The sequence below is a fragment of the Anolis sagrei genome, chromosome X (genome assembly GCF_037176765.1).
Source record: "Anolis sagrei isolate rAnoSag1 chromosome X, rAnoSag1.mat, whole genome shotgun sequence".
Classification (NCBI taxonomy): Eukaryota; Metazoa; Chordata; class Lepidosauria; order Squamata; family Dactyloidae; genus Anolis; species Anolis sagrei.
The window spans coordinates 9,545,532-9,558,971 of record NC_090034.1 but is presented as its reverse complement, the minus strand read 5'-3'; the positions used below and the strand labels follow the sequence as shown (position 1 = coordinate 9,558,971).

The following is a 13,440-nucleotide window of genomic DNA, read 5'->3' as shown; positions in this document are numbered from 1 at the left end:
GGATGGACCGCTGCCAAAGGATGACCTGAGTAGAAATTCTCCATAGCCTATGTTTCATAGTAGACTCCATAAGTATGACAATCCTCAATCCTGCTGAGTCCAATTCTGGAAGTATCATCATCTCCATCACCATCCTCCCCAATATTGGGACTCAGAGTGTTTTAAAGAACATTGATTCAGAAGAGAAGGAAATTCCAAGTTTTTTGTGTTGACTGCAGGTGATCTCTTAGACTTTTCAGGTCAGAAGTAGATAAATTATAAGGGACTAGAAAATATTTCAGAAGTGGACACAAGTGCTTTTATCCTGCAACCTGGTTGGCAGCTAGAAACCAATGGGTCTGTGCCTATGAACGTATTTTGGCATCTTGTTTCCCCATGAAAAACAGGAAAAGAGACCCCGCTCTATCTGGCACAGTAACAGAAAGGTCAGAGGTTCCCTCTGCCTGGAATGCAATCCATGGGGGAAACAACCCTGCTTCAATCAGAAGTGTTCTCTAAGTATTTCTCGGAAATAACATACTCTGAATGAGAGTGGAGTGTATGCCTTCCATCTGAGGGGGAAAGGCAGCACTTCATTCAAGCTTTCAAGGAAAGCAAGTGGTGTTTTGGACAGAGCTGCCCAGAAAATTAAAAGGGGCTCAAATTGAAATTCTATCCTAAAGTTTATGGGTGATTGGTGGAAATCTGCAAGGTGCCAAAGGACTTGTTTGTTCTAATTGCATGGCATCCGCTCCGTGAATGACACAAGCGAGATAAACACCAGCACTGCATGCTTTGCAGGCTCCCCAAGTTAATGACATGCACACAATCACCTGCGGCCGGTTAGAGGCCACTGGAGCGCAGACACAGGGAGGCTGCTGGGTGCAACACACCAAAAGTAAATGTTCCCATTCCTGATCAGCTGCAAATTGCATTGGCTGGCGGCACGCGCTCCAAGTCGCTCCATTACAGCCGCAACCCCCTATCTGCAAAACGCTAAAATATATAGAGGAATGGATCTGTCTCATGCATTTAACAACTGAAAGGGATAAGGACTAGTCTCTATGCACCTCCTTCAGGGAACTAAAAATATTGTAAGCCTCAGAGTGTTAAAGCAATATGTTGTTGTTGTTAAAGCAGTATGTTGTTGTTATTGTTGTTGTTACTACTACTACTACAATTACAACCACTACTACTATGGGACTTCTGAATTCAGATTGACTATTTTGGAGCACAATACTGGAAATAGCACAGTATGGATTGTCAATATTGCAATCCCAGGCAATGGCAGAATTGACAAGAAGCAACCGGAAAAGCTGACACGATACGAGGATCAAAGCTTGAACTCTGGCACAAGCCAGTCAAGGTGGTCCCAGTGGTGATCGACACACTGGGTACAGTGCCTAAAGACCTTGGCCTGCACTTAAAAACAATCAGCGCTGACAAAATTATCATTTGCCAGCTGCAAAAGGCCACCCTACTTGGATCTCCACAAATTATTCGCTGATACATCACAGTCCTACGTGTCCAATGTGTGATTGAATACAAAAGCCATCATAGTGATCTTGTTTGCTGTGTATTAATCTTGTTGTCTATATAATAATTTTATTTCTTGCCCACCTCTCCTCATGGCTTGAGCTGGGTTACAGAACTATTAAAAGACATAGACACAACTAAAACACTAGAAACACATATATTAAAACGTATCTCTCAAATAAAATACACAAAAGAGAGATTAAACAAAGGACATGCATTTTAAAAAATGCAGACTGAAAATATAAGCATTGTGCTCCTTAGCTCCAACCTCTTCACCAGTGCAGAAACTTCCATTAATGCTCTGAATAAGTACCACTCAATTATGGTTTGAGGAATAATGACATCTTCAGACAACACCCAACACGATAAACAAGGGCTCATCTCAGTCTAAACTGGTCTTTCTCAATTTGGAGGTTGGGAGTATCAGAGGGGTCGCCAAAGACCATCAGAAAACACAGGTATGTTCTTTTGGTCACAGGGGTTCTGTATGGGACGTTTGGCCCAATTCTATTGTTGGTGGGTTTCAGAATACTATTTGATTAAAGGTGAACTATACATCCCAGCAACTACAACTCCCAAATGTCAAGTCTATATTCCAAAACTCCGCCAGTGTTCACATTTGGGAATACTGAGTATTTGTGCCAAGTTTGGTCCAGACCTGTCATTGTTTGAGTCCGTTGTTTGAGAGTTGCTGTTGCTGGGATTTACAGTTCACCTACAAACAGTTCACCTTCTGCCAACCTAGCAGTTCGAAAACATGCAAATGTGAGTAGATCAATAGGTACCGCTCCGGCGGGAAGGAAACGGTGCTCCATGCAGTCATGCCGGCCACATGACCTTGGAGGTGTCTACGGACAACGCCGGCTCTTCGGCTTAGAAATGGAAATGAGCACCACACCCCAGAGTCAGACATGACTGGACTTAATGTCAGGGGACTACCTTTACCTTTACCTTACAAAAAAAGAGCATTCTGAACTCCACCAATGATGGAATTGAACCAATCTTGGCACACAGAACTTTCATGACCAACAGAAAATACTGGAAGGGTTTGATGGGCATTGACCTTGAATGTTGGAGTTGTAGTTCACCTATATCCACAGAGCACTGTGGGACTCAAACAATGATGGATCTGGACCAAACTTGGCACTAATATTCAATATTGTTGCGCAGCAAGTGGATCTTAGCCACATCCCATGAACAAGACACACAGACATGAGTAGAAATGAACAGAAAAATCTTCCTGGAGATTTTTATGGCATTGTAAATTAGTTAAATTAACCCCCCCCCCCCCCCCGCATACGTGGTACCTAAATTTCCTACTTGACAGATGCAACTGTCTTTCAGGCTGCAAAGGTCGACAGCAAGCTACACAAATTGGTTGGAAGCTCACTCTGACGCTGGCTTCGAACTCATGACCTTTCGGTCATTAGTGATCTTAATGCAGCTGACTCCCAGCCAGCTGTGCCACAGTCCCGGTGCAATATGGCCAAATGTGAATGCTGGTGAAGTTTGGGGAAAATAAACATTGAAATTTGGGACATTTGGGAGTTGTACTTGTTGGGATTTATAGTTCACCTACAATCAAAGAGCACTCTGAACCCAGCCCACAATGGATCTGCACCAAAATTGCATACCGGTGGGGTTGGGACGGGTTGTTTTTGAATTCTGGGGGGTTGTAGTTCACCAAAACCAAAAAGGAAGAGAAGGACAGGTGGAGAGATCCTCAGCCTTCTCTGCCAAAAGTGTTCCTGACCATCAGAAATATGTGTTTTCTGATAATCGTTGGCAACCTCTCTGAAACCCCCTCGTGACCCCCCAGGAGTCCCAACCTCCAGGTTGAGAAACACTGATATAGACAGTTGGATGAGACAAGGACTTCACTGCAACAAAGGACTATTGCTGGATTTCATCCTTTTGTGATTCATTGTTGAAATCATTGTACAGCTTTGCAATGAAGAAAGCCAGTGAATCTTTAGCATCACAATAAGAGGAATACCAAGGCCTGGAAAGGCATCAACATTTTTTTTTAAAAGAGGCATCAACTGAGGGTTATTACCACTAATGGCTTGGTTTGGCTCTTCAGTGTGGCAAAACAGCTGTGTTGCTAAGCAGGAAAACAAGCTACGGGAACAAAATGATCTGTATCCCAAGCTGAAACCTTGTGTTCTTCACAAAGGGTCTCATTATAGGATGCTTGTTGCTTTAGACAGCAATGTCCACTCCCTTCCCCTACCTTTGTTGTCTGCAGCATCGGGGAGAATGAATGAACATACAAAGGGCCAGTTGGGGGAAAAAGAAGAGTGTAACTGCCCTGGAAAACGATATAAATTCTTAATAAATGTTGAGAAATTTCCTTAAGTAAGTGAGCCATGAAATGGAACTCGAGCTTGCAAATCAAACAACTGGCTGACAAGGAAGTCAAGTTTCCTATGGGTGAGGAGTGTTTTCAGATTAGCCATTATTTAACGATTGCTCAGGGCTTAGTCTACACGACTGTTGTTCATAATTTACCTGCTCCTCCAGCCAGCTAGTTCAATAGAGTACAGAACTTATGAGCCCAGATTTCAGAATCACGGCGTTATTTGCAAAAGGGAAACAGTGAAATGATCCCCTTGCTAACATTTGCAGCTTTTCGATAATCTCCACAGAAGTGAATACTCATAAAACTCAGGTTAAGAAAAGGATGAGGCCTGGTGCAGCAAAATGTTCCCACAGTGAAAGAAAGAGGAAGAGACTGGAATGTGTCGAGAGGAGGGTGACTAAAATGATCAAGGGTCTGGAGAACAAGCCCTATGAGGAGCGGCTTAAAGAGTTGGGCATGTTTAGCCTGATGAAGAGAAGGCTGAGAGGAGACATGATGAAGGCCATGTATAAATATGTGAGGAGAAGTCACAGGGAGGAGAGAACAAGCTTGTTTTCTGCTGCCCTGGAGACTAGGATGCAATGAAGCAATGGCTTCAAATTATAGGAAAGGAGATTCAACCTGAACATTAGAAAGAACGTTCTGACTGTGAGAGCTGTTCAGCAGTGGAACTCTCTACCCCGAACTGTGCTGGAGGCTCCTTCCATGCAGGCTTTTAAACAGAGGCTGGATGGCCATCTGTCGGGGGTGATTTGAATGCAATTTTCCTGCTTCTTGGCAGGGGGTTAGACTGGATGGCCCATGAGGTCTCTTCCAACTATGATTCTATGGCTGGAAACTTAGCCACATAGAATATGGCAAACCAACTTCATTCTGCTATGTGGGCCAATGATCATTAGACTGAGAATACCCAAGTCAGAGAGTGGAACTAAGAGCACCTAACCCATTAGCATTATGGAGAAACAAACCAAAAATGAAGTCTATACGGGCTCAGTCGATGCCCAGGATAAAATGGACCACGGTGGATGCTGCTGATTCTGGACATCCATCAACATGTTCGCTACAGAATCAAAGTACAAAAGAACTATCACAGAAGCGGCAGAAATATACAATGCCAGAAAACAGCACAGTTATGAAATGCTATTACAAATACGAAAACAACAGTAAAACTCAGTCACTATCAATACCTCAAAATCGAACTGCAAAGGCTCTGGCATAAACCAGTACAGGTGGTCCCAGTGGTTATCGGTACACTGGGTGCTGTGTCAAAAGATCTCAGCAGGCATTTGGAAACAATAAACATTGACAAAATCACGATCTGTCAACTGCAAAAGGCCACCTGACTTGAATCTGCGCACATCATTTGAAAATACATCACACAGTCCTAGACGCTTGGGAAGTGTTTGACTTATGATTTTGTGATACAAAATCCAGCATAGAGATCTTATTTGCTATGACGTACTATGTTTTTGTGTCAATAAAATAATAACAACAACAACAACAATAACTGACAAGGAAAAAACATCTATGTGGCTCACAAATGGACTCTGCAAGGAAGCAGATGAAATAATACATCACATCCTCAGCTGCTGCAAGACGATTGCACAGACAGACTACAAGCAGAGGTATAACACCGCTGCTCAGATGATTCATTGGAACTTGTACCACAAAGACCATCTTCCTGTGACAAAGAACTGGTGGGATCACAAGCCTGAGAAAGTTACAGAAAAATGAACATGTCAAACTACTCTGGGACTTCCGAATTCAGACTGACAGAGTTTTGGAGCACAATATTCCTGACCTGGGGAAAAACAAAGTATGGATCGTCGATGTTGCAATTCCAGGCGACAGCAGGGATTGCAGCATCCTCTGGAAAACATTTACAAAACATTTCCTCTAGAAAACATTTCCAACTTCTTGCCTCTACCTGCACTTAAATTATGCATGAGTAAAAAAATAAAATAAGACAAACAAGAAGTATGTGAAGAAGAAACAAGGCAGTGATGATCAAGAGACGGCACAAAAGGCGAGGATGTTAAAGACTTAAATGGTCTACCATCCCATCTCCATCTCTATCTCAAGGGGCAAAGCACGAAAGGGCAACTTGGAAGCCCCTGAACAGACTCAGAAGTGGAGTGGGCAGATCCAAAGACAACCTGGCAAAATGCCACTACCTGGAAGAATCCTCCACCTTGTGCAACTGTGGAGCAGAACAAACAACTCCGCACCAGTATGCTTGTCCGCAATGTCCTGCCTCATGCACAAAGGAAGAATTGTTAAACGCTACAGACAATGCAGTCGCTGTTGCCCATTTTTGGTCAAAAGATATTAAGCCCCTTGTGCTCCTTCTATTTTTATTTATACTTATTTATGCAATGCTTTTGATTCAAAATAAATAAATCCCATCTCCATCAAATGCAATGTCCCAGCGCCAATGCTGCAAGCAAAGTCTTCCGGTCCTTGTACATGAAGACCATTAAAAGCATTTTTTTTTTCCCACAGCATCTCTCACCTTGCATGTATGTATTATCGCTTCAGCAGCTAAGATCTCATGAACCACCAGCCAGGGAAGGAAGATACTACAGAAGTGATTCCACAAAAACATGTTTATGTATAACGGAACGAAGGTGAGGAATTGAACTTACCTTAAAGATCAAGCAGTCCTCTTGGTGCTCTGCATAGAGCGAGGTCAGCCGGTATTGGTTATCTGTCGTCATGTCAATCTGATACCCAGTCAGCTTGTAGCACACCTTGCGGAACTCCTGGATCTTGGTCGAAAAGACTTCTTTTAAGCGCTGGTTTTTCAGTTCAGCACTCTCCACTTGCTTCTTGAGTTCTGTGAAAGAGAGAGGGAGAAGTGTTTTGTTGCATGTTGCAAACAGTACTTCTATGTTTTTTTCTTTTTTCCCCCTGTGTTCAGAAAAGCACTGGATAGGGAAGGGTTGAGTAAACCAGCAAGGGAGCAAGAAACAAACCTAAAAGGCAGAACTCTAATAGGTCACTTGGGGACTCAAAATGCAGGTTCAGGCTTCTTATTTCTGGCTGTGCCAGAACTGCTGTCATAGAATCATAGAATCAAAGAGTTGGAAGAGACCTCATGGGCCATCCAGTCCAACCCCCTGCCAAGAAGCAGGAACATCGCATTCAAATCACCCCTGACAGATGGCCATCCAGCCTCTGTTTAAAAGCTTCCAAAGAAGGAGCCTCCACCACACTCCGGGGCAGAGAGTTCCATTGCTGAACGGCTCTCACAGTCAGGAAGTTCTTCCTCCAGTCCACTAGTATGGAGCAGCCATTACTGAATTAAAAGAACCATGTTGACCTGAAGGAACAATAGAACCTAGTAGTATTAAAAGCTCATCTAGGAGACCGACAGCACAAAGCATCTTGGTTTATTAGTCACCAAACTTCCAGCTCACTTCTTATGCTGTTTCTATCCCACCGATTCCCATCTGTGTAACCTGGTCATCAAATTGTATCACCAAAATTTAGCCAAGGTGAAAGCGCAAGTCCTCTGTTCTTGTCATGAAGGAGAGCCATGCAATGCAAGTGTTACTTTCTAATTTTGTGTGTGTGTGTCAGGAGTGACTTGATAAACTGCAAGTCATATCTGGTGAGAGAGAAGTGGCCGTCTGCAAGAATGTTTCCCAGGGGACGCCCAGATGTTTTACCATCCTGTGGGAGGCTTATTTCATGTCCCCGCATGAGAAGCTGGACCTGACAGATGTGAGTTCACCCCACTCCCCAGATTCAAACCGCTGACCTTTTGGTCAGCAGTCCTGCCAGCACAATAAGAATAAGAATAATCCATGGACAGTTCCTGGGAAAAATTGGAGAGTCAAATTGACAAAGAAAAAACATGGATGTGGCTCACAAAAGGAACTTTGAAAAAGGAGACAGAGGGCCTGATTCTGGGAGATCAAGAACAAGCCATTAGAACCAATGCCATCAAAGCCAGAATTGAAAAGTTGACAACAGATCCCAAATGTAGACTCTGCAAAGAAGCAGATGAAACAATAGATCACATCCTCAGCTGATGCAAGAAGATCACGCAGACAGACTACAAGCAGGGGCATAACACTGTTGCTCAGATGATTCATTGGAAATTGTACCACAAATACGATCTGCCTGTGACAAAGAGGTGGTGGGATCACAAGTTGGAAAAGTTACAGAAAATGAACACGTCAAACTCCTCTGGGACTTCTGAATTCAGACGGAGTTTTGGAGCACAATACTCCTGACCTCAAGATGGTGTTAAAAACAAAATATGGATTCTTGATGTTGCAATCCCAGGCAACAGCAAGATTGAAGAGAACTAGAAAAGCTGACACAATATGAGGATTTAAAGATTGAACTCCAAAGACTCTGGCACAAGCCAGTCAAGGTGGTTCCAGTGGTGATCGGCACACTGGGTGCAGTGCCTAAAGACCTTGGCCTGCACTTAAACACAATCGGCGCAGACAAAGTTACCATCTGCCAGTTGCAGAAGGCCACCTTATTGGGATCTGCACCCATTATTCGCCGATACATCACACAGTCCTAGACACTTGGGAAGTGTCCGACGTGTGATCCAATACAACAGCTAGCAGAGTGATCTTGTCTGCTGTGGACTTATTACAGTTTATTATTATTTGTGTTTCAAATAATAATAAACTTTATTTGTATTCCACTCTATCTCTACAAGTGGACTCAGGGCGGATTCCAGTATAACAATGACAAACATTCAATGCCTACGTAAACCACATGATACTAACATAAAATCCCAGAAAACCCCCATATATAAAAGTAGCATTAAAGCCTAACATCAAATTAAGCCCCAACATCAGTAAATTGAACCAGACATCAAAAAATTAAACTACACGTAGTCAGACAATAACATAAATCTAAACAAAACATCCACATCAGTGTACAACAGCCAGCAAGGCTTCACTATGGGTTGGTTATGTAGTCAAATGAGGGTTTAACTCATTGCACCATTGGGTACGAAATAAGAAATTAGTGACTTGAGGGAATGTTTAGAGAAGAGCACGATTATTACAGACCCTATTCATAATAATGCCCAGGAATGCAGTATATGATATACACGTACCTTGCCACAAATTAAACGCTACAGATTACTTACCTGGAACATTCAGATTATCATCTCAATAACCTGAGAGAAAAACCACCCTTTTGTTCATATGTGAGAAATGAGTTCTCCATCTAATTCAAACCAGGAAGCCATGTTTACCAACTTAACAAACAAGACAAAATCTTAAGCCAATCTTAAACTTTGATTTAAGATTCTGGCTTGTTTAACGTTTGCTCAAAAGTTGAAAACAATAAGTAGGGGTTCTTGTGGGTTTTTTCGGGCTATAGGGCCATGTTCTAGAGGCATTCTCTCCTGACGTTTCGCCTGCATCTATGGCAAGCATCCTCAGAGGTAGTGAGGTCTCTTGGAATTAGGACAATGGGTTTATATATCTGTGGAATGGCTGGGGTGGGGCAAGGAGCTCTTCCCTGCTGCAGATAGGTGTGAATGTTTCAACTGATCACCTTCATTAGCATTTGAAGGCCTGGCTGAGCCTGGGAAAGTCCCTTGCTGAGAGGTGTTAAGATGTGCCTGGTTGTTTCCTCTCTGTTGTTTTGCTGTTGTAATTTTAGAGTTTTTTTTAATACTGGTAGCCAGATTTTGTTCATTTTCATGGTCTCTGTTGAAGTCTGTTGTAGTCTGTTGAAACATTCACGCCTAGCTCCAGCAGAGAAAAGCGCTTTGCCCCACCCCAGCCATGCCACAGATATATAAACCCATTGTCCTAATTCCAACAGACCTCACTACCTCTGAGGATGCTTGCCATAGATGCAGGCGAAACGTCAGGAGAAATGCCTCTAGAACATAGCTCTATAGCCCAAAAAAACCCACAAGAACCCAGTGATTCCAGCCATGAAAGCCTTCGACAATACAATAAGTAGGGGCTTTGGTTTTCCATTTGGAAGAAATGGAAAACAATGGTGTCCTTGTGTATATCTCGGTGCTCCATGGATACAATCCTTAAGTGTTCTAAAGAAAGATAAAACCCAGAAGGAAAAATCCAAATTGGAGAGCAGACCCACTCTTTCTGTACTGGTAGATTCCTGGTAAAGAAAACCCAAGAGACACATGACCGCCACTCAACCAGTATTTTATGGCTAGAAAGGTTTGCTGCTAACATTGTGAATCCTTCAAGAGGATACACAACAATTACCATTAATCTTTCATCCAAGGTACTGAGTAATTAAACAGTAATTTATGCCCCATTAATTATGAGGACTGGCTTTAGTTAAACACAGGTTGGGGATGCTGCCTAACGGCTTGTTTCGCCAATGTGGCATCTCCAGGATGAGCAAAGAAACATCCATTTCTAAAGTAAGGAACAGAGATGGGCTCTACGATATCGGGCATATCCCCACATTGTCACTCTCTGTTGAGCAACACGACCTTTTAGGCCATGAAAACAGCAACGATTGCTCAAGTAAACACACATGAAAAATCTGCAGCATCCAAGATGTCCTCTGTTTTGTTATTAGTGCTCATTCTTACAATACAGCACTATCAAGGCATACAACACTCTTTGTACAGCTTCCTACTTAAAATATAATCTATGAGGGTTATCCGGAAAGTAAGGTTACAAGGTCACAGGAAATTTTCCTGGGGGAAGTTGGTATCACTACAGTGTAGAGGGAATTCAGTGGAAGCGAACGAACAGTGCCAGTCGTTAGTAGCTCATCGACTGGCATTGTGGTGAAGTTTACAGATGAGCGTCCTCATTCTGTTTCCCTCCAAGTTCAAAATTCGCGTTGTAATATGCTATCTAAATGCTAAGGGCAAGGACCTTGATACGATTCACCATGAGAAAGATCGTGGCGTCAGTGTTTTTGGAAGGGAAAAGGGGTTCTGCTCATTGATTTTTTGGAAAGAGGTGAAACAATCAATGCTGCAAGGTATTGTGAGACCACGTACAAACTTCACAGAACCATCTAAAACAAACGTCGTGGGATGCTGATGGCAGGAGCCTGTCTCCTTCATGACAATGCACAGGAGCCCCCGTTGGCACAGTGGGTTAAACCCCTGTGTCGGCAGGACTAAGGAACGACAGGTCGCAGGTTCGAACCCAGGGAGAGTGCGGATGAGCTCCCTCTATCAGCTCCAGCTCCTCATGCGGGGACTTGAGAGAAGCTTCCCACAAGGATGATAAAACATCAAAAACATCTGGGCATCCCCTGGGCAACGTCCTTGCAGACGGCCAATTCTCTCACACCAGAAGCGACTTGCAGTTTCTCAAGTCACTCCTGACACGACAAAAAAAATGTCAATGCGTGTCCGCACACCGCTCATGTAACACAAGAGTTGTTGACTTAGTTGGGATGTTTGAAGTCACCCCTCTCACAGCCCCCAATCTCACACTCAGTGACTCTCATTGAAGGAACACCTGGGTGGAAAACACTTTTCCGATGATGACGAGGTTAAAATCGAAGAGCTGAACTGCCTGAAAAAGGGTGGTGGGAGATTTCTATGATACAGGCATCAAAAAACTCATCTTGCAGTTGATAAAATGTATTGAACTGAATGGTGATTATGTGGAAAAATAATGCAATGCCTATGCTACAATCCATGTAAGTTTTGTTCAAATATAGTCATTCTTTGTATTGTCGAAGGCTTTCATGGCTGGAATCACTAGGTTCTTGTGGGTTTTCTCGGGCTATAGGGCCATGTTCTAGAGGCATTTCTCCTGACATTTCGCCTGCATCTATGGCAAGCATCCTCAGAGGTAGTGAGGATAGTCATTCTTTGTGTTTTAAAAAAATATTGTAACTTTACTTTCCCTTCTATAATGCTATAGTCACCAACCAAAGTTTGCCCTACTGTCAGTTTTGTGATTAAACTATATGGATATAGATATAGTTATCACCCACCTTCTCCAGCATTGTAGTATGTTGGTATACCCCCTGGGGCTTATAATAAGCTTGGGCATGCAATGGATGGCTGTTTGGTTGTGAATGCCAAAGATGCCTTCTAGCACAGACTCTGCTTGAAGGGCCCAAAACAAAGAGTGTCAGCTGGAGCATCCACTGGGTGCTTGATCAGAATGGGAAGGTGCCACACAACATTCCCTCCAGGTAAAGCGTGCTTCCCACCAACCTGCCAAACCTCAGCTTCACTCTCATCTGCACGGTGCAAAGAGGACTAGCACGAAAGGAGAAGGCAGCCTGCTGGGTCAGGAAGTGAATGAGCGCCCTTCCCTTCCTTGGTGGGTGAAGAAGAAAAGACATCTGTTTCTCAAAATCCATCAAAGTTGAAAGGAGTAATCTTTTCTTCCTCGCTCACCAAGGAAAGGAAAGGAAGTATACAGGGGAGAGAGAATAGGAATGAGAAATGGGGTTTTGTGGGGGTCACAAGGGGGGTGTCAGAGGGGTCACCAAAGACCATCAGAAAACATAGTATTTTCTGTTGGTGATGGGTGTTCTGTGTGGGAAGTTTGGTCCAATTATATCATTGGTGGGGTTCAGAGTGCTATTTCATTGTGGGTGAACTATAAATCCCTACAACTACAACTCCCAAATGTCAAGGTCTCTTTTCCCCCAAACTCCACCAGTGTTCACATTTGGGCATATTGAGTATTTGTTTCAAGTTTGGTCCAGATCCACCATTGTTTGAGTCCACAGTATTCTCTGGGTGTAGGTGAACTACAACTCCAAAAACTCAAGGTCAATGACCACCAGACCCTCCCAGTATTTTCTCTTGGTCATGGGAATTCTGTGTGCCAAACTGATTAAATTCCATCATTGGTGGAGTTCAGAAGGCTCTTTGATTTTAGGTGAACTATAAATCCCAGCAACTCCAACATTCCCAAATGACAAAATCAATCAACCCCAACCCCACCAGTATTCAAATTTGGGTATATCGGGTATTTGGGATATGAAAATACATCCTGCATGTCAGATATTTACATGACGATTCGTAACAGTAGCAAAATGACAGTTATGAAGTAGCAACAAAAATAATGTTATGGTTGGGGGTCACCACAACAGGAGGAACTGGATTAAGGGGTCACGGCATTAGGAAGGTTGAGAAACACTGAAGTAAAGGATATAATAAAAATACTTGGGACACAACTAGTTATCTGCTGTTGGTGGGTGGCAGATTCCAAGCATCTGAGGAATGCTGTCTTCAGGGCAACCTAATACATGTGTATTAAATCCAATTATGCAGCAGAAGCAATTTCAAGCAGGGATGGTGTGCTCAACAAAAGAAACCTCACCATAAATCCTGACCACCCACTCTTTTCCTCATCCTCCTCTTCCTTTCACTTGGGACATGTTTTATGGATTCTCCTCTGAGGTGACCACGCAGTTGGATGCAACTCTCCCTGCCACAGGCTGGTGTAAATCCACAGAGCGCTTAGCCAAATATATCTCCAGTCCCTTCCTGGTCTTGCTCTTGTGCACTGCATCCTTTTCCTACCTGGCAATGGTCTATGATTCATTGAGTCATCACTGGTAGAAATCAGGAGGTTAACTGGCAGCCACAACTCCAAGATCCCTCC

General features: G+C 43.3%; 1 protein-coding gene across 2 annotated transcripts in view; it reads right to left on the bottom strand.

The window, feature by feature from the left end:
• Positions 1-13,440, bottom strand: part of LOC137097978 (mitotic spindle assembly checkpoint protein MAD1-like) — a 796,577-nt gene that overhangs the window by 231,645 nt on the left and 551,492 nt on the right. For both annotated transcript variants that reach the window (XM_067473504.1, XM_067473503.1), the window contains one exon: positions 6,523-6,713. In XM_067473504.1, the coding sequence (XP_067329605.1) occupies positions 6,523-6,713 (191 nt within the window). The remainder of the gene's footprint in view (positions 1-6,522; positions 6,714-13,440) is intronic.